Here is a 22259-nt window from a genome sequence, read left to right as displayed (position 1 = left end):
TTCTTACTGTCTTTTTACTATTATCTACCCTACTCCTATGCTACTATACCTATATTACTACCTATCATGCTAATATGCACTCTGAGTGTAACACTCAAGCTTGATACAATTTGACAAACAATGCTGACCCTTAGCTGCCAGAGATGTACCTATCTTGCTGACTTGTTCACAATTTGTAAGTCTTTGGATAAAAGCGTCAGCTAAATTACTAAATGTAAATCCTAATGAGACCATCCCACTCGGGTCCCATTATTAATCCAAGTTGTCTACTTTAGAAACCTGTGCTTAGCCGTGTAACACTGCTTGACATAACTGTTGATAACTATCACGGATGAGGGGCCATTGGCCGCTGATCTAACTAAATACAATTAACACGTTTATTTAGATCGGTGTGACTGAGGTTTTCGTTTTTCCCCTCTGATGACTCTTGCTTTGACTATGTCCAGGTGGCGGTGCCTTTAATGCTGGTCCACAGACATGTCCTGCCCCCGCAATGCTAACCTGGAGGAACGTCCCCCTAACGTGCCTATCGGGGACCACAAATATGGCAACCATAAACTACCCCCTCAATCTCACCAGCAACACCAGCCGAGACTGGCTGATGCTCAACACAATTTAAACAGCAAGTAGGTCATGTTAACACCGTTCTGTGAGGCCAATAGTACTCTGAACTTTATTTTGTAAGACGTTTGCTACAGCGGTCTTTACTTCCTTTAGATATTTGTTTTTGATGCAGATTCCAAAGAAGAAGATGTATCAGGAGTGTTTACATACACTATTTAAAAAAAAATTGCACTAACTGACTGTTCCTAAAAAGGGCCACATAAACTCCACCTAATACATAATGTTGTGAAGACCGAGCAGGCTACTTCCTTAGACCATAATTAGGCCTGCCACGATAACACATTTTGCTGGGCGATTAATTGCCCCCGAAAATATCGCGATAAACGATATTATTGCGACCGGTTAGAGCATTTTTTTGAGAAATTTATTTCCCAAAACTTTTATTTTGAAGCCCACCGCTCCGTCTTTTCCGGTGTTTAAGACTTTTATTTTGAAGCCCACCGACCGGACCGGAAGTATTGTTGTGATTATCCTAGCCGACAACTTGTCTCGTCCGGTTGTGTTTTTTAGTTTTAACGTTAGCTACTAACGTTAGATGCAGCTACTACAGGCAATCAACGATGAGGAGGAAGCGTCAAAGCAGTATTATAATTGAATAGCTGTGGTGCGTAGGCACTGCAGCACGACTCGAAAATGACCGGTTATAATAAATTAATTCATGTTTAACTTGTCCCCGTCTCCAGTCCTTTGACTAGCCCCACCCGTTCATTGTAAACAATGATGCATGTAATTGTATTAACGTTATTCTGTGTTATTCTAACGTTACACTACAAATAACGCTACTTGGTTAAAAGGAGCAACACTATTGAGAAATGTAGTTAAGCTATGTGGTGTTGCCCCACGGAGCTCCTGTGCTGTGCTGTAGTAAAGCCAGCGGCCCGCCTCCCAACACGGACAGTGACTGACAAGGGGCACTGGTTCCGCCTCATTAAAACAAACGCGCAAATAGCAATTCATCGCGTCCGTCAAAATCATTGCATTCATTTAAATTATCGCGGCAATTAATCGATTTATTGCTTATCGCGGCAGGCCTAACCATAATACAAGAATAAGTGCAGAGAATAAACTCAGGCTGTAAAGCAAATATCATTCAGAAGCACATATGCATATATAATGTGCTTTCTTAGTGAACCCTTAGAGCCTTATGGATTATAGGTACGGCAGGGTTAACGCCAGGTTACTTACCAGGTCATAGCTCTGTGGTTTAACATTCTACCTCCACACTTAACGTTAGTTGCAACTGTTGTAGGCGGCTGCTCTAATTGTCTGTGGATGCATGCATGCATTTTTAACATCCTGTGGGGTCCTATGTCCCACTCTCCACTAGAATAGAAAACTTGGAATAGTGTTCACTTCACTTGTGAGGACCTTTTTCTGGACTATACTGTTAGGGCAAGTGTTTAGAATTTGGTTAGGAATAGGCATTTAGTGGTTAGGGAGTGACAATAATATAACAATGTGTGTGTGTGTGTGTGTAGCTTCCATGGTCTCCCCCTGCTGAGCCTGCTACCTACCCCCAACATGATGCCATCATATAATTGGAAGCCCACACCCTCCCCCCCTGCACCCACTATGATGACCAATGGACTGAAGTAAGACATCATACTATCCTTTTAAAAATACAGCATACTACCTTTTGGTCAGTCGGTGTAGAAATTCACTTTCCTCGTCAGCCCTTCTCACCCTTTGTGTTGTTCCCAGGAGGCGTAGTGATGACTACAGCCCATCTGGCCAGAAGCGCCAGCGCCTCGACTCTTTTGACTTCCAAATGAGGAGCGCCCTCATCCAGACCCCTCCTCGTCTGCACCATCGTGAGGACGAGGCAGCGGGAACCTCGGGGAAGGTTGGGCCCAGCTCACATCGCCCCTATCTTCACGCCCATCGTTCTCCCCGGGTGCCCCCTGACACAGGAAGCAGCAGCACGCTGCAGGACTACGCCAAGGACAATGTGTGTCCAGATGAGCAGCACTGTGTGTGTGTGTGTGTGTGCGCGTGTGTGTGTGTGTCAGTTGTTTCAACCTGCTTTGCGTACCAGATGGCTAGAGTTTGCCCTTGTCACATAATTTATACTGTAGCAATACAATGGGTGCCAGGAAGTTTAGATGATTTGAGAGTAAATGTATAACGTAATAATTTCTTTTGATTGACAACTTATGTGACACCATCTGAATTGACTTGATGCAATAAACACCACCCATACTCCAAGCAGGTTAAAACAAACGCCTTACCTAAGTGACCTACCAACCGTTTACCGGATCACAACTAGAATTTATGCAAATTCTACCAACCATTGCATTATTAAAAAATCGTATCTATACAGAAAAGAGTGTGTGTGTGTGTGTGTGTGTGTGTGTGTGTGTGTGTGTGCTGATGAGCGAGAGAGAGGTGGGTGCAGGTAGGCAGGTCTGTGTGTGTTTGTAGTCTGACTAGTAATGTGTGTGCCGTGCAGGATAATACCATTATAAACAAGGTGTGCGATTATCAAAAATGACGCAGGCAGCAGGACTAATTCCCCCATGAGGCGACGCATTCTAACCTCAGGTAGTCTCTCTGTAACTCTGACTCTTTCACTTGACTGTTGCCGGGGACAATGCTAACGCAGCATGTCGGTTGGTTAGTTTAAAACTCTTATTTGGCCGGTTATCGCAAACTAGTCTAGCATAGCCAGACCTACAGTATCTCCACGCTGCGCTTTTAGCACAAATAGATGCTGCCTCTCTAAACACCAAATTGCTTCCCTAGCTCTATCTGACAAAGCCCTCTGTCGATATAGAATCGTGGTTGCACCGCGCTGTGTGTCTCTTATCAATACTCGATACATTGTAATGTTGCGACGGTGTAACATTACTTTGGAGGGCAAATGATTCAGGAAGCTTTTATTACTCTCTTTTCAAAGTAACTGTTGTGTTACTCAAGTCAGTAGGCCAGTGTAGGGCTCAAATATTGATATCCCTTACAGCCAGTCAGAATCAAATATTCACCCTGGCCATTGTATAAAAGAAATAATAGTAGATATTGGCAAAGCATTGTGAGGGTGGTGGTATTTCCTGGTTTAATAACCTCATGTATTACAGATATGTAAATAAACTACATGGGTAAGGCTCTAGACTCGGAAGTTCACCGGTTCGAGCCCCCGTCAAGCCCCTGTTACGATGATGGGGACACTGTACAGTTAACTTGGGAGTGCCGTCCTTTGGAAAGAGGAAAGGCGGAGGGATCGCTGTCTTTGTTAATTGCAGCTGGTGGAATCCTGGTCACTGTAAAATAACCCATCTTTTCCTCAGACAATTAACTTTTGGCTCTAGAGACCAGGTCCAACAGTAGGGGGTTCCCCGATGTTCCTGGCCATCAGGTCTCTGACATAAAGGCCACCTAATCACCCCTCCCCCTTAATTGGCTGATATCAACCCGGTCTCCTGAGCCTTTCAGCCATTGTGTAGTGTGATGTGTGCCTGGTGCCAGTGAATGGCAGCCATTGAGCCTGCGTAGCCCAAGGTTGGGTGCTACACAGGGATGGTGAAGGAGGCAATTTCCACCCTACCATGTAAAGCGCTTTTGAGTGTCTAGAAAAGCGTTATATAAATGTAATCATTCATAATATTTTAATATTTCCCATATATTTAGTTCATATACTGTATGTGTGAGACCATTTTATTTCAGCTCAGAGAAATGTACAATTTCATACTAAATACTATTTGACCCACATCTGATGTGTGTCTCTGTGAGTGTGCCTGTCTGTGAGTGTGCCTGTCTGCCCCCGGCCTGCTTGGGTCAGTGTGCTCATCACATGTGTTTGTCTCCTCAGTTGAGTGGCCAGATTGTGGAGCTGTTTGAAGCGTGCCAGCAGCAAGAATCTGACCTGTCCAGGAAGGAGATGTTTAGGACGCGGCTGCAGAGAGACATACAGAATATATTTCCAGGTTTGTAAGACACACACACACGCATACACACACAAACACAAAATGTCCTCACTAGAAAGGCAGGCCTGTGGACCGACTTCTAAATGTCCTCACTGTGACTTCTAAGGAACAGGTGCTTAAAGGGGACCTGCATTACTATTCCTAGCACTATTTGGGCAACTTTACACACAATTCCTGTGAGTCTATTGAACACATCTGTACGTTTTTTTTTTTTTTTTTTTTTTTTTTTTAAATGCATTGTTTTATATTTCTTATCAAGTACTCAAAAGCATCATTTTCCAGCCTCAGGATTTCAGGCTATTTTTGGATGGGCTCCGCCCATACTAGTAGAATGCTTTGAGTGACAGCCACCCACCAAATAGCTCTGGCCAAGTTCAAGTTCAAGTTCTTTAATAGTTGTCATACAGAAGTACAGAATACTTTCATACAAAATGCTTCTTACTGTTACCATGCATTAAAGCATTCCGTCTCCAGACGGATTTCCGTCAATTTGATTGGGGAGATCCGTCCATTTGATTCGCAGTCTGACGGAAGTATTTGCATGATTTGTAGATGCATACAGATTGAAACAAAATTGAGCCAATCAGAGGCGCCAAATATGGAAAAGGGCTTTTTTTTCCTATCGCGCCAAGCAGTCATCATCACTCAGCGACTCGAGAGACGGGTCGCCTTTTTTGCAGCCTCACGCGTCAAACTGCTTGTTTACCAACGTCACAGCCACCACGCTGCTTGCACTCGCTGCTATATACCGATTAGCTAACGTTAGCTTAATAGCGTCTGTTAAATGGAAGGAGTAAGCCGGCCACTAAAAAGAGAACCCACCGCGGGGTTCTCAGATGAAAACGATCAGCGGGACCACCTAACAAAAAGTTTCGAGAGGAGAGGACGTTTGAAGAGACTGGCTAGGCAGCGCTACTGGGGGCTGTAGTGGTGAGTTAACTTGTTCCGTGTGCCGCAACGATGTCAAAAAGAAAAACAGAAACAACACGTTTGTCATTGTCGTGTTACTTCACAGTACAATATGCGAGTCCCCTGCTGTGGTTGTGAGTATACGTTTATTAGCTTAACTCCGTAGCAACATCACACAGGTGTATCGGTAGACAGTCTCCTCCCCACCGTATATATTCTCTCTGTCAGGATCTATGGGTAACATTACTGTATATTTGCATATCGTATATGTCACAAATGTAACAGTACTATATACCTGTAGTATGTCCCTATGCCATAAATGTCATGTCAATGTCATGCATGTCATAAATGTCACTGAATTGAAAATGGGGGACCCTGATGATGTAAACAAGACAAACGTCTTTCTCAGGTCTGCATCCCCTTAACAATTGTGTGTATTGAGCCATACTGTATTGTACCCATTCTGCAATCGGTTAAATATTGATTGATTGTTATAACGGATTGCAGAATGGGTACAATACAGTACAGCTCAATACACACAATTGTCAAGGGGTTGCAGACCAGAGAAAGACTTTCCTCTTTACATCAGGGTCCCCCATTTTCAATTCATCATAACATATATGACATACATGACATACAGATAGATAATACTGCTACATCTATACATTTATGACGTACCAGATTTACACAGTATTGTTTGTGATACAATAAGAGTCTAAAAAAGAGAGCATATACATTTGACGAAGAAACTGTACATTGGAGGAGGTTGGGTGGAGGGGGGGGGGACTGTACATTGGAGGTGGTTGGGGAGGGAAGGGTTGGGTAGGCGGGGTGGGGGGGTAACTGTACATTGGATTATCGACGAAACCGAAACAAGTAGGCTCCCTTAAAACGCCAACGCTATTAAAAAGAAATACAGTGGAGGTTAAAATAAGAATATGACTTGGCCTGAAAAAAATTTCAGTCAGGAGATTTTTTTTTGCTTTAATCCCTGTGTTACGCTCCAGAGACTGTGCTAGACAAGATAGTATCAAATAACATAATAACATAATATAGCATGAATTTAGAAGAAGAAAATGAGGTCACAGTGTTCGGTATAGACATATGTACAATGTTCTGAGTTACCATATAATATACAATACACAATACTATGCAGTGTACTAATGTACAGTACTATCTAGTGCAAAGCAGAAATGGGATGAGGTACAATTTTAGGTACAATTTACAGTAAGGTGTACGAGTTGTAGTGCAATCCTTCATCCATAAATATAAAGTGTGGGGAGTGGGTGCTACAGTGTGTTTGTTTAAAGTGGGTGTGTGCTATAAGTGTGTGCAGTGGGTGCTACAGTGTGTTTGTTTAAAGTGAGTGTGTGCGTGTGGATGTGTGTGCTATGTGCGTTTGGTGGTTGTTGTTGTGTAGTGTTCATTCATTGTTCGTTTAGCAGCCTGATGGCCTGGGGATAGAAGCTTCTTCTGAGTCTTTCTGTGCTCGCCTTGAGACTCCTGTATCGCTTGCCTGACCGCAGCAGTTCAAAGAGGCAGTTGTTCGGGTGACTGGAGTCTTTAATGATTCTCTTAGCCTTGCCCTTGCAACGCTTGTAGTAAATGTTCTGGAGGGTGGGGAGCAGGGGCGTTTTTAGGGTTAGAAAACATTGGGGGCTTCAGCCCAGGGGGGTGGAGGGGGGGGGTCACCCCCCCCCCCCCCTTTTTTTTTTTTTTTTTAAGCACAGAAATACGCAATTTTAGATTAATTAGAGATGAATACTGAATAACTAGAATCATTAGAGGTTCTCAAAGTGAGGTCCAGGTCCATGAGAGGGATATGGGCAGTCCCTAGAAAATTCAAAGTTAACAGGACCAAATCATCAGTTTCTTATTTATTTATTTATTTAGCCAGATAAAACATTGATCTGGTCCAAGAAGCCCCAACAGGAGTACAAATATACATATATACACATATATATACATATAATATATATACATATACTGTACATACATACACATATACACCAATAACAAAATAAAAACACAGTTAATTGTAGATACACAATCAGGTTTAAGCACTATAAAAATGCAGCAGGTGAGTTCACCTGTCTTCAACCAAAATGGAAGGAGAGTGAAGTACTGTACACAGAGAACATGAAAATATACAATACATTCACCAAACACTACACAAGACAACCAATGATGCAGACTGATGAAAATATACATTTTCTCCCATTTTCCCAAATCAGTCAACATGGAGAATCACAACAAAAAATTATCTTGCCAGGTCCAGCTAGGCAAAGAGATAATGTCTAGTATTTTCTGTTTACATTTAAAAAAAAAAATTGTGTTACTGTAATTTTAACCTGTACTGGATACAGTATTTTATGTTTGTCTGATATTTGCTAAGCTTACAGTGTTATGCACATAGTAGCATGAAAACTGGGACATGTATTGTTGTGATTCTCCATGTTGAAATGTTGACTGATTTGGTTATATGGAGAGAAAATGTTATTTTTTTCATCAGTCTGCATCATTGATTTGGGTATATGTAGATAAATAAATTATATTTTCATCAGTCTACAGCATTGGTCTTGTGTAGTGTTTGGTGAATTTATTGTATATTTGCACATTATCTGCGTACTTCACTTACAGTACTCTAATCACTGAGAAGTAGAATTGCTAAATGTGTTTTAGGTTAAGCACAGCAGTGTGTGTAACTGGTTCAAACAGAATTAAGTCATTATGTAACGTGTGTTTCATATGGTAACAAAATTAGTGTATGGTTTTGACAAGTGTTTAATTTAGCAAAGGATCTGAGGTGTTCTGATAATTGTGTGTGTGGTTGTGCTAATTGTGTGTTTTGAAACACCGGGCCCCGTTTTCAAAATCATGCTTAGGCAATCGAAAAAAAACTATTGTGTGTTTCATTATATACATATGTTTCAGTCTTCTCATTAAAAAAAGATTCGATTTTTGGGTCTTTTCCTGCCTTTGGTCCGCTTTGCATTCACATCACAAATGAACCGCAGCAGGGTTCACTTGCAAGAGTGAATGAGCTTTCACACCACCCCAAACCAACCGGACTATCCGAGGTTCGATTAAAGCTTATTATAGGACACTGGACATGGGTATGGATGGCTCCAGGTGCTGCTGCGTTAAAGTGCACATCTTCAATATCTGTACTATTTAAAAGCACAGTGCAGGACACACTCAAAGGTTATCGCACTGCACACCTGAGATGGCAGTGGACATGTATGACAGGACAAAGGCCATATGTAATGGCCTTTGGATTGAGGAACATACTACCAGCCAAAGGAGGAAGCAGAAAAGGATGGACGAGTATGTAGTTGAGTCATCTTGTGGCACAAGCTCAGACCTCAGCTCAGGAGATCAGCTGAGACAGAGACTGTTCTATCCAGTCGTCGACAGAATGCTGCAAGAGCTTGAGAGCAGGTTCTCATGAGTTGGATAACAATTTATGAGAGGCATACAGGCATGTTATCCAGCCTCAGACCAGTTTCTCTCAGTGGAATTGCTGCAACCCCTCGCCACACATTACAATATCCAACTATTGCCAGAGGAGATCACAGTTGCAAAGTGTTTCCTGGTCAGGACAGGCAGAGATGCAGTCCCTACTATCCAAAGTGTCTTTTCCCTCCTGGATGATAATAATAATAATAATGCATTTGATTTATAAGGCGCCTTTCAGGACACTAAAAAAAAAGTCCACAAATCGGTGAATGAAAGAATTATAGGATCAAATGAAAACTACTTACTAAAAATGTTTAAAAGTACTAAAAACCAAAAAAAAAAACCAAACACTAACAAACATTCAGCACAGACAATGGGGATGCTGACATAAAAAAAAAAAAAAAAAAAGTAAAAAAAAAAAAAAAATGTAAACAATTTTTTTTTTTTTTTTTTTTTTTAGATCCGGGGCTAGGAGAAAAACATCCGGGGCTAAAGCCCCGGAAGCCCAGGGCTAACGACGCCACTGGTGGGGAGCCCCCCTCCAATTGTGCGTTCGGCTGAACGTGTCACTCTTTGTAGTCTGCTTTGGTCTTGTGCAGTGCTATTCCCAAACCAGGAGGTGATGTTGCCGGTCAAGATGCTCTCTATTGTACATGAGTAGAAGTTCTTAAGGATCTTCTGGCTGACTTGGAACTTCCTTAGGCGCCTGAGGAAGTAGAGGCGTTGTCGTGCCTTCTTCACAACACTGTTAATGTGTGTGGTCCATGTCAAGTCCTCGGATATGTAGGCTCCGAGGTACTTAAAGCTGTTGACTCTCTCAACCGGTGCCCCGTCGATGCTGAGGGGGCTGTAGTCCTTGACCCCCGACCTCCTGAAGTCCACAATCATCTCCTTTGTTTTGCTGACGTTCAGGGAGAGGCTGTTTTCCTGGCACCATCCCGCCAGGACCTTGACCTCTTCCAGGTAGGCCCTCTCGTCGTTGGCAGAGATCAGGCCCACCACCACTGTGTCGTCAGCAAATTTGACGATTGTATTGCTACTCCGCTGAGCCACACAGTCGTGTGTGTACAGGGAGTAGAGGAGGGGACTCAGAACACAGCCCTGGGGGGCCCCTATGTTGAGGGTGATGGATGAGGAGGTGCAGTTGCCTGCTCTCACCACCTGGGGTCTGCCAGTCAGGAAGTCCAAGACCCACTGGCAGAGGTCATAGCCCAAGCCCAGGTCCCTGAGCTTGGCTATGAGTATGGAGGGGACTATGGTATTGAATGCCGAGCTGTAGTCGATGAATAGCATTCTCACATAGTTCCCCTGCCTCTTGTCCAGGTGTGATGCTGCTGTGTGCAGCACATGGGATATGGCGTCCTCCGTGGACCTGTTGGGGCGGTATGCAAATTGCAGGGGGTCCATGTTGATGGGGAGGGAGGAGCAGATGTAGCCCTTTACTAGCTTCTCAAAGCACTTCATGGCTATGGCCATACTACTCTACTAACGCCAAAGTGAACCTAATACACAAACAAATATGGCTCAAGCATACGTTTTTGATACAATACAATCCACAAAGGGATGACACCGAAGCAGGTAGCCATGCCATACGATTTTGGGAAAACAAATGCCCGGAAGAATAAGATTGCTCTCCCAATCCGTCTAACACACACACAGCACTTTGTAGCGGTGGTCAGCCCAATATAATCAAAGTGTAAATGTTACAGTGGTGCATTGGGCGCCAGACAGGCTAAAACCTGTCAATAAATTAAATAAGCAAAATTAAAGCTTACTGTTGTTACCGGCTAGCTCCAGGTAACCTCCACTACAAAAAACAGCATGTGACAAGGTTTGAAATATTTAAATAAGAGGCAGGCAAACGGTATTCGGTGAAATAATATATACTGTATTCAAAATAATCAAGTGCAAAACAGATACATAGAATACAAGTGAAAAATGGTAATAAGTCAAACAAAAACAGTCCAGATTGTGTGTGTGCTCAGTGATTGTGTGTTTGTGGGGGTAGCAGGCTGGGGTAGGCTGAAGTGGTAGCTGAGGACAGCTTGGAGATTGGTAGGGGGAAGCTGGGAGAACAGGGACACTGGAGATCTTGAGTGAAGGTGGTCAAGTCCGGGATAGTTGGTGGTTTGAAGAGACGGTTCATGGAAGGGGTTAACTTGCCAGCACTGGTGTCCTCTCTTTACAGGTGATACTCTCTTTGATCGGCCATGTTGTAGGCCACAGGATACATGAGGAGTCTGTCACCGTTTCCTTCAAATCGACTTGTTCTTTGCCTTCTTAACTCACATTTTCTTCTCAGTATTTCCCTTGCTCTGACTTCAATCCTCTCTCCTGCTCTGCGTCCTTGTTCTGCTCCACTTGCTCTGCTTCACTCTTCTGCTCTGCTGCCCATGCTGCAATCAACTCAGCTGAGTCCTATATGTCAATTAGATTGCCTGCCTTAAAGGGGCAGTGCCAATAGGCTACTCTGCTACACACTTCCCCCCTTGAGAAGATCACCCTTGGAGGTGTGATCCCTGTGTGCATCAACCCAGGAAACCGAAGAACTCTTCATCAGAGTCATCCTGTAGGATGTCCAAGAGGGTTTGCCTTTCTTGGAGTTCCAACTCCTCAGCACTGGGATAAAAGGGTTTGAGGTTGTAGACGTGGACTGTCCTTACATCTTCACCAGTGTCTTCCAAGCAGACTTGGTAGTTCAAGGGTCCAAGTTGAGTAACACGATAAGGACCTTTCCATCTTTGAGCCAGCTTGGCTGTGAACTGGTCTTGTGAACTGGACTGTGGAAAGTTTCTCACCCATACTCTGTCCTTTGACTTAAAACAAACATCCGTCTTGTTTTGTTGTAGTTCCTCAATTGCCTTTGACGTGCTTTCTTGCTACTTTCCTCTACCGTAGCTTGGAGCTGTTTCAACTGATGGATGACATCATAAGCAGGGGCATCTGGGGAAAGAGTCTTGCATTTCAGAAGTTTATCCATTGGGCTTTCCTTCCAAGCTGCAACTCTGCAGGTGTCACTCCAGTGGTCTCATGCACTGCAGAATTAAGAGCAAATCTGAATTCTGGCAAGTATTGATCCCACTTGTTGTGGTGGCCCTCCACATGAGGATATCATACATTTCAATGTACGATTTACCCGCTCTGTCATGTTAGTCTGAGGATGATAGGCTGTGGTTAACTTAGGAGTCACAGTCCATTGTTTACAGAGCTCTTTGAAAAGAGAAGATACAAACTGTGATCCCCTGTCCGAGAGTATGTAATCTGGTACACCCCATCTTGTAAAGAATTATCTTCTGAGGACACGGGCAATTTTCTGGGCTGTTGCTGCTCGTAAATGAAATAATTAGACCCATCGTGTGTAGTAATCCACAAATACCAAGAGGTATTCATTCTGTTGTGGTCTGCGTGGCATAGGACCCATTAACACTTTGATCGCCGGGGTTAAATTCATAATTTATCATCCCTCGCCAGCCCTATTTAACATGGAGAAGTTCCCCTTCTTTGCAGGGCTATAACTTTTTAAATTGTATTGCTAAATTGACATTACTATGGCCCATTCAACGTCCTATATCTATTGTTCAGGGTGTAGCAACGTTATACTTTTTCATTCACATATTCATACTAAAATACGGTCTAAAGTATACGGTCTAAAGTATAAGTATGTTTTTATCGTTTTCTGCAGCTTTCTCCAGAACTTGATTTATAGCCCCAAATGCATTATATTGGTGATGAAATACAGTTTGATAGCAATCGGCGCGAGAAAAAAAATTTCAACTGGACGTGCTTCTAGGAGTTACTAAGTATGATCTGATGTTGACCGGATAGGCGGGGGGTCGTTTATAATTCCGTGGGCAACGTTATATCATTCATCTAGTGTGGGTGATATGATCATTAGAGCAGTTAGTAAAGAACACGTTGAAAAATAACACTGGATCTTACCGTATCTTCCTCGCGCCGTTGGACGATGAGCGTGGAACTGAAATATTCCTATTATGGGATGTAGAAATATCCGATCCATTTCCAGGTTGTATAATAGTATATACGTCCAAATCATGTTGTTTATCGAGTTATTTGCAACCGATGGACATCCAGTGTGTCAAGATGGAGTCCTGCTAACGATAGCGAGTGCCCGGACGAAATATGGGTGAGCACCACTTCATCCGCATCACTTCCTGTTTGGCCGATCGGCCACCAGATGGCGCTCTTGAACCGTTGGAGAGTTGAGAGGGGCTCACCAGTACATATAATGTCTCCGGGGGAGAAATATGATTTCACAGATTTTTGAAATATTGATATCAAAGACGCTGTCCAGCGTCTTCGGCAGGGGTGGGAATCATCAGTTTCATCACGATACGATATCGATTCTTTGGACAACGATACGATATTTGCCGATATCACAAAGTCTGCCACGATACGATTCAATTCAGGTGCCTGCGATCGATATGAGGTGATATTATGTGCCCATTTAACACAATCAGTCACATTTAGATCAACTAAAAAAAGGCTACGGAAATATCAATTGATGTATTTATTTTTGAGCTCTTCCAGACATTTAAATGAAAAACAATCTATTGTTTTTAATACAAATAGACCTCCTGTTCACTTTTGTTTTTATATATTGAGCTTTAACACACACACAGACACACACAGACACACACACACACTCCAAGTCCCCTCTTCACTCTCCTGTTCTCTCTCACGGTTAGCTGCTTAGCTTTTAAGCAGCCAACGCGACGTTCATTTAGATATTTAACCCGACGTTGGCATAAAGGAATGGCGACGATGCAACGCCTGTTATATGCATTTGACCCGTTGCGGGGAAAAAACTGCACAGACTTATATCGGCTCGCAAAATAGACGCTCTGTAGTGCTTTACAGCAGACGCAAACGCTGTAATGTCTACACGGAGTTTCACAATACTGGGCGCCGGCGGATATGACTCGCGGGGATTTTCAAAATAAGAGTATTGCAATATGAATCGATCTTTTTACGTTGCGTCGATCCTATTTGATTATTGATAATAGATCGATATATCGATCTGGATCGATGTATTGTCCCACCCCTAGTCTTCGGCAGAATAAGCATGGCGGGGAAAGACGCTGCCCAGCGTCTTCTGCGATTAAAGTGTTAAGTCCACACCTGATCTCATTGGGGCCTTTAACTGTGTGCTGTTGCATCTTACCAGCAGGTTTCCTGTTGTCTGCTTTCAGACTCTGGCATTTGATACAGCGTTTGACGAACTGGCCCACATCTGTCCACATTCTAGGCCAAAAAGCTACTCATGAAGTCGTTTGTAGGTCTTGAATATCCCAACATGGTCACTTAGAGGGTTTCCATGATAGTTTGAGTATCTGTTGAACCAGGCTCTCTGGAATGTAGATGCGATAATGAAACTGCTTGTCCGACATTTGTGATTTATGGTAGAGTTTGTCCTCCAGGACAACATAACTTGGTTCCACAGTATCATCCCCTTCTGCTAGAGCTTTGAAGATTCTTTCGATCTTGGGGTCTTTGTGCTGTTCTTCCCAAATGAGCTCAAGTGATACAGGGAGACTTACAGCATCCTTTTTGCTTGAGTACAGGCGGTATCCTACACAGGTGGGAATCCTGGAGAGAGCATCTGGGACAACGTTCAATTTGCCTTTTCGATATTCCACAGTGAAATACATTTTTTGAAGGTGCAGCGCCCACCTTATCAGGCGGCTTGTAGTTTTTGTGGAACTAAGGACCCACTGTAAGGCAGCGTGATCTGTGACAACTGTGAAGAGCTTAGGTTCCAGATAATGTTGCTATTTTTCAAGAGCCCAAATCACTGCCAAACATTCTTTTTCTGTTGCCGAGTAGTTCCCCTCTGCTCGGTTCAAGGTTCAGGGACTCTCGCCGTGCCTGGCTGAAATGGATAGACAATGGAGGGATTGGACTTGAAACCATATTCTCTGTCAGCCACATTGATCTGTATCACTCTTCTGCTCTGCTGCTCATGCTACAATCAACTCAGCTGAGTCCTATATGGAAATTAAACTGCCTGCCTTAAAGGGGCAGTGCCAATAGGCTACTTTGCTACAACTTGTACTAACGACGTTAGTTAGGAACATAATCATTCATTCACAATACACACAAGTAGGTCTACATATATACAACGAAGCACAGAGCTAAGAACGTTAGCTAAGCTAGCTTGCTCTCTCAGTCCGTCTAACAAACACACACACACGCGCGCACACACACACACACAGTGCTTGCACTAACGTTAGACTGTCTTGGCGCACACACACGGAAGAGTACCGTAATACACAAACGGATGAATGAACGAGGTCCTACTGCTAATTAACTAATTACGACGTACTGTATGTACTTACTGATTCGATGCTTTCTTTCGGTCTCAAAGACTTACAGGCTAGTTCCCTTCTTCTTTAGCAACAGCCAGGAAATCACGGAAGCATAAAGTCCCTCGTCTTTGCAAAAATCCTCAGGAAAAATGTGCAAAGACGTATTAGCAGCTTTGCAGCCAGGAACAGCACATGACCTGTGTGTTTTGCTCATATTATTTACGTTAGGCTAAGTCACTGCACTTCTTTGGTCTGCTCTAGGTAGATTGTGGGCGGGCATTGGCTCCAACCACAGAGCCAATCGGATCACTATCCGCTCCATCCTCGCCTCGTTACGTCACGATGCGAGTCAAATCAGAATGACCTAATTAACTGGAGCAGGAAATGGTCTGACCTGAATGAGAGCAATCCGCCAATATGGTATTTAGAGACACAGACACATTGACACATTGGGGTAGGGAAGAAGGATATCAGTCAGGTAGGGGGGGGCAGGCTAATGGAGGGCTTTGAAGGTGAGGAGTAGTGTTTTGAAGTTGATGCGTTCCTTGATCGGGAGCCAGTGGAGAGAGTGGAGGACAGGGGTGATGTGTTCACGGGACCGGGTGTTAGTGAGGAGGCGGGCGGCTGAGTTCTGGACCATCTGCAGTTTATGGATTTGATTTGATTTTATTACGGATCCCCATTAGCTGGTGCCATAGCAACCAGCTAGTCTTCCTGGGGTCCACACAAAAAAACATACAAAAACAATTATTATTGCAAAACAAAATTATTAAAAGTCAGTACTCAACACACAATGCACAATGAAACTAACAATTAAGATGGCTAAAATTACATGCAAGCAAAGAAACAGAGAAAACAAAAAAACAAAACAAAATACTTTACAGTGTTAAATACAATTTTAAGATTGTTTTTAAAAGTGAATCTTTTTAAGAATTGCTTTCAGAATGCTCATCAATGTTACTAAAACACGTGTAGCTTGTACAGAATGCTCATCAATGTTACTAAAACACGTGGAGGGAGTGGGAGGTGATGCCAGTGAGGAGGGAGTTGCAATAGTCAAGCGGGAGGAGATGAAGGCGTGTATGAGGGATTCAGCAGCAGGGGGGAGAGGCAGTGACAAATTTTGGCAATGTTGCAGAGGTGAAAGTATGATGTTTTAACAATGGAGCGGACATGGGGGTCAAATGAGAGGGTGGGGTCGAGGATGACACTGAGGTTGCGGACTAGGGGGGAAGGGGTGATGGTGGAGTCATTGATGGTAAGTGTGATGGGTCCGGATCTACTGAGGGTGGTTTTAGTGCCGATAATGAAGAGTTCCTGGGTACGCGACAACCTGGTCCCCAAGTGTGAATCGAACCCAGGACCTTCTAGCTGTGAGGCGACCGATGTGCCGCAGGACACCACCACCTACACTGAAAATGTGTTCCTAATATATAGAAATTGTGTCCATTTCCCAGTAAGGTACTGTAGCAGCAATGGCAAAATCTCTAGTTTCAGTTGATACCTCTATTTTCACTCTAGCAAGACCCTCCAAAAGACTGTTACCTTTGTTTCCGGCAGCAAAGGTGGGGCACTTCTCCTGGGAGCATTCATCTGGCAGGTGTTTTAAGTACTGGTGGGCTGTCACTTCTCATAAGTATAGATTCACAGGGTCACACACACACATACAAACTACTTAGGTTTCCTCCATATCGGTCCTGACTGATTATCTTCCCTCTAAGTGGCTCGCCTCTACCTGACTGGCTCTTCTATGAATGGTCTGGGCTGCAGGACGAGTGATGCTGACCTGTGTCTGGTTCTGATGGGAAATGTGAGTACCTCCTCATTCTGCACCTCCTCTACATCCTGATCTGCGTCCTCAAGTGTGACAAAAAACGAGTTCCCTGTTGCTAAGCGATAAACATCACCACTGGCTTCCTTCCAACCAGGGGGTTGTGGGAGGGTATAATGTTGAAGCCACTTAAACTCAGTTTATCCACGCTTTTACATTTGTAAAATAGCATTTACCTTCCATTTTTTATGCTGATTTATTATACATTTCTGTAAAACTTAAATGAATGGCCCAGGCTTTTATTTACTTCAATCATTGAATACAACCAGCCTATATTTGGCACAGGCTTTTAATTAATTTTGTACAAAACTCTTGCTCAGCAAAGATGGAAAATGCTATCAAATTGTTTATTTAAACCAATAAGTATGAATATTACCTGTTTAAAAACGAAGCTATCGAATACCATATTGATTACCGGCCATTTGATCTTGCTGTGATAGGCAGCATGTTCTCACTCGAGAAAGGATTATGATTACAAGAGACTATGAATGCAGTTCAGGCTATTGATATGCTACGTGGTTATTATAACAACATCTGTCTTTCTCTTCCCTGTCCTCGTCTTGTTCTCTCAGATGGATTGGCGTCCTGATCCCATTCACATACTCACTCTCCTGCATAGGTTCTTCTGCTCACTGGGTGTGTATTAATAACCTGCCATAAGGTTAAAGGGACAGTTCAGATCTTATGGACGTTAAGTGTTATGCAATGCTTGCTAGTAGTGTAGTTGATACAATGCCATTAGCTTAGGCAGAACTCTGACCTACAGGGTTATGTGAGTCAAGCTAATGGCGTTGCATCACTACTAGCAAGTGTTCCATACCATTTAATGTAAAAAAAATCCAAGCTATCCCTTTAACCCATTTCCGATTCTCCACTTCCATCTCTACCTAGGACCTCTTCCTATGGAAGGAATAAATATGACAGAAAGGAATTGTTTTCAGTGTTGACATAGGCTATACCACAATATCTGCATGTGTATGTCTAATCGTATCTTTAACACATTGAGTGCCACGCCCCTTCCGGGAAGTGACCACTTCAGTGCCACCCATTAACCCCATGTAAACGTAGTTGTAGTTTGTAGAACTAAACCTATATTTTATAGTATCTCTATGGGTCTAATAACGCCCTCGAGTCTCATTGAGCTACTTCTGGTCAACGTGCAAAAAACAGATTATTTTTTCATCTGCACATTTCCGTTTGATACCGTTTTGAATATGAACATAGTCCGGCCGCTTCTGAGCAATTCCAGGGAAAAGACACGAAAACAGCGTTTTTGTGTAATTCAATAAACAAGTTGTCATTTTTCGCCTGATTATCGAATCTTTCTGAAATCAACGCTAGATCATCACTATTATCCTTTGTGGTGCATGCACGCAATGTGGTTTAGACCGGCGCCCCCCCCCCCCTCATGCAGCCCAACGGCAGAACAGCCAGACACATAAACACATATAGCTTCAATCACAGTAGAAATAAATATCAGATCAACGCAAGCTTTCATATAGAGTGTCCTTACCTGGTCTCTGAAGTAATAAAAAAAAAGAATCCAATAATCTCATCGCCATTCCAGTTATCCACAGCGATCGTGCCTCCGATGTTATTGGGCATTGCTCTTCAACGGGCGAGCGGGGTCAGTTGTCCAAGCCATCCCTATAAGCGTGTGTTTTGCCGGAGTGTTTAGGACCTGCCCCCACGCCGCAGCTCGGTATAGAAAATAAACGAACCAGTTTCTAACCGGGTGCATTACTGGCCGAAGGCGTTAGAGGGCGGTATAATACTGTCTGCCAGCTTAGACACACTCAGAACAGTATGCACAAGGTGCCCCGCTGAATTATGAATGGATATAGATAATAAAATAAATACCGTGACAGAAACGTAGATCTACGTTTCCGGCACTCAACGATCGGACTACAGAAACGTAGTTCTACGTGAACGGCACTGAAAGTGTTATGGAACACGCCAACATTATGTGAAATGCGCTTACCATCTCCAGCGTCAGACAAGAAGATGGATACCTCTTTGTGCGTTCAGTAGAAAGCTATCCACTGCAAGCTGGCCTAGCTTAGCACAAATTAATGGAGGTGAATACAGATCAGATAGCCTAACTTAAAACCCCAGGAGAGGTGTTTTTGGCCAACAGCTAGGCTAGCTGGTCCGTATCCGCTTTCATCAATTTGTGCTAAGTTAGGCTAGCATGCAGCTGGATAGCTTTCTACTGAACGCACAAAGAGGTATCTATCTCCTTGTCTGACGCTGGAGATGGTAAGCGCATTTCACATAATGTTGGTGTGTTCCTTTTAAATAATCCAATTGACGGTCATCACATTGCATTACTGTATGTATGGTAATGTAAAGTGTAACGGACCAAAACTTGGTAAAAATGGTAATCCCTAAAATACCCATAATTTATTTTCTGTTTTATTGACCATGGTTTGATGAAAAATACTTAACCTTGTCAAATATTCACTAACCAGTGTGGCGTTGAGGAGGGTAAGGCTGCAATAATTAAAATCCACTCTTGGTTCCTATGCAGTGCACGGTATGTCCATCCCCCAGTGTCTACTAGAGGGCGCCATTGACTCTGTACAACCAGAGATTAGGCGGATGGCATCCGGTATCTCACAACTACATGTGTTTTGGTTCACAGCGTACCTAGAGAGACCTCAGCTGATCAGAGCCAAGGTCCCGATCCTCAAATTCAAAGAGAAAGGCAGGTAGGAAGAAAACGCCACCGTCACAGCAGACACTGTTTCCAGCCTCATCACAGTCAGACGTGGTGGTTAATGAATCCCTCTGTCTCCCTCTCCCTCGCTCTGTCTCTATCCTCCTCTCTCCCTGTCTCTCTTGCTCCGTCTATCTCTCTCTCTCACTCTCAGTGATCTGGAGTTAGACCTGAATATCAACAACACCGTGGGCATCAGAAACACGTTTCTCCTGAGGAGTTATGCATATGGTGAGTCGACGACTCTACGCTTTACATTGTGTACCACCCACCGTGCTGTGGCCCTCTGTCCCCGCAAGAGTCCATGTACAGTACATATACTTCTCCTAACGCAGTGTGCTGTTGCCATCTGTCCACCCACAGAGTCCATGTACAGTACATATACTTCTCCTAACGCAGTGTGCGTCTGTGTCCTTATTCAGCTGATCTCAGGGTGAGGCCCGTCATCCTCGTCATTAAGAAGTGGGCGCGGCATCACAACATCAATGATGCCAGCAAAGGAACACTGAGCAGCTACACGCTGGCACTGTTGGTGCTGCACTACCTCCAGAGTAAGTACACACTGGTACCTGTTTTAAAGATGTTTAAAACCAGTAGATGTCTAGTTAGATGGCAGCGGCGTGAGCAGACTTCTCTTCAGAGATACTTTAAGCACCACCTCATCCTGTTGACTGTTGGGTTGAGGTCTGTGTGAGTTCTGTTTCCATGGTTTCCAGCCTATTGATGAATGGGAAATGGAAATACATACCGACTCTCAGGGTTTTCCCCAGGACTTTCAAACAAGATGGTGCTGAGTCTCGGCTAGGGGGAGGTGAGGAGTGGGGCTGTGCCCCTGTCCAGGAGGGGGGAAGATTGCAATAAAGAAACACACACACACTGGCACTTATATGCACATGTTTTGCCGGTAGCTAGTTTTTGGAAATCTATAACAACTAAACTTTCAAACATATGTACAACAAATCCGCTTCAATGCCCTCGACCTGGCATACCGTGCGGCAAAGGGAACTGCTCCCGCCTACCTCCGGTCAATGGTCTCTAACTACACACCCTCAAGACCCCTACGCTCTGCATCTTCTGGCCATCTCAGACCCACTCCTATCCGAGCTCCGGGAGGGTCATCAAGAAGAAGCCGCCTTTTCTCAGTCCTTGCCCCACAATGGTGGAATGAACTACCCACCCCAGTTAGGACAGCCAAAACCAGTCCAATCTTTCGCAGACTCACTTCTTCAACCATTATCTAAAATAAAAAAATCTAACCCTAACTAACCTTACTATCATGCACTTGTCCTAATAAACTAATCTACACTGTAGCACTCAACACTTTGATGAACATTGTTACTCAGCTGATAGAGTTGTGCCCTTCCTGATGACTTGTCATACAGAACTTGTAAGTCGCTTTGGATAAAAGCGTCAGCTAAATGACTAAATGTAAATGTAATTCCACTGACGGCAACAACACTACTCCTAAATGATATATCACTACTACCGACATCCATACAGCAGAAAATAATCATTCTGGCGGGCTTTACAGCGGCAAAGAAACGAATAGCCATGAGGTGGAAACGATCTGAGAAAGTCACAATGATTAACTGGTCTTTGACATTATTGGATATAATTTATATAGCGATCTCTACTGCACGTGTGATTGGGGTTGGACAAGCCAGCATTGAACTATGGGTCTCGGCGGCCGAAAAAGTTAAAGCCATGATCTAGCGGTGAAGCGGGGTTGCGATGTTGGTCGTGAAAGCTTGGGGACAGCTTAGAAACACACACAAACAGAGGACCGAGCAATCGCATATTGGACAATGATGTGTCTGTTTCTAAGCTGGCCCCAAACTTTCATGGCCCCCTATACCATTGTTTATGGAAAGCCCTGGACACTTCATCCTCTCAATGACGTTAAAACGAGATATGCAAAGTTGATTCAGATGATGAACGTGCGTGTAAACTAAGTGTAAACACACCCACAGACGCTCACACACACACACCACAGAGAAGTATTTCCTTTCTCATCGGTGTATAATTCTCTTCAATCTAACCTGTTGTGTTTCTCACCCTCACAGCTCTGAGTGACCCTGTCTTGCCCTCGCTTCAGAAGGACTATCCAGTAAGTTACAGTTGCCAACTTCCAAATTCACAGCAATACTCAACAACATGGCACCCATAAGAACCACCAGGGTTAAAAATCGCGCTGAGCCTGGGGAGCTCCAGTAGCTCACCACGTACCGCGAGTGCTATTTCAGCGCCGTGGACAACCGTGCTCGTCACGGATCTGGGGCTGAGCGAGTTCGAATCCCGGGCTGCAGCCGTGCCTTTCCCAGAGTGTCTTCCCCCCCATCTGAACCCTTTCAGCCTGCTTCTGTCGGTCGAACTTGACCAAGTATAAATGCGATAAACGTATAAAAGAGCCAGGGAAATGGCCAAAGTAAAAAAAAAAAAAAAAAAAAAATCGCGCTGAGCCATGGATGCAC

At 43.8% G+C, this 22259-nt stretch overlaps 1 protein-coding gene across 1 annotated transcript in view; it reads left to right on the top strand.

The window, feature by feature from the left end:
• The window catches only part of tent2 (terminal nucleotidyltransferase 2), a 37616-nt gene that overhangs the window by 1271 nt on the left and 14086 nt on the right, over positions 1 to 22259 (top strand). The window contains exons 2-11 of the mRNA XM_084323373.1: positions 447 to 626; positions 2103 to 2216; positions 2326 to 2572; positions 4430 to 4544; positions 16960 to 17048; positions 17642 to 17705; positions 19714 to 19780; positions 19943 to 20019; positions 20211 to 20339; positions 21852 to 21895. Coding sequence (XP_084179499.1) covers positions 478 to 626; positions 2103 to 2216; positions 2326 to 2572; positions 4430 to 4544; positions 16960 to 17048; positions 17642 to 17705; positions 19714 to 19780; positions 19943 to 20019; positions 20211 to 20339; positions 21852 to 21895 — 1095 coding nt within the window. The 5' untranslated portion in view covers positions 447 to 477. The remainder of the gene's footprint in view (positions 1 to 446; positions 627 to 2102; positions 2217 to 2325; positions 2573 to 4429; positions 4545 to 16959; positions 17049 to 17641; positions 17706 to 19713; positions 19781 to 19942; positions 20020 to 20210; positions 20340 to 21851; positions 21896 to 22259) is intronic.

Source organism: Notolepis coatsorum (genome assembly GCF_963971535.1).
Source record: "Notolepis coatsorum genome assembly, chromosome: 10".
Lineage (NCBI taxonomy): Eukaryota > Metazoa > Chordata > Actinopteri > Aulopiformes > Paralepididae > Notolepis > Notolepis coatsorum.
Note: the sequence above shows the minus strand (reverse complement) of the source record. Positions and strands in the feature narration are given on the sequence as shown.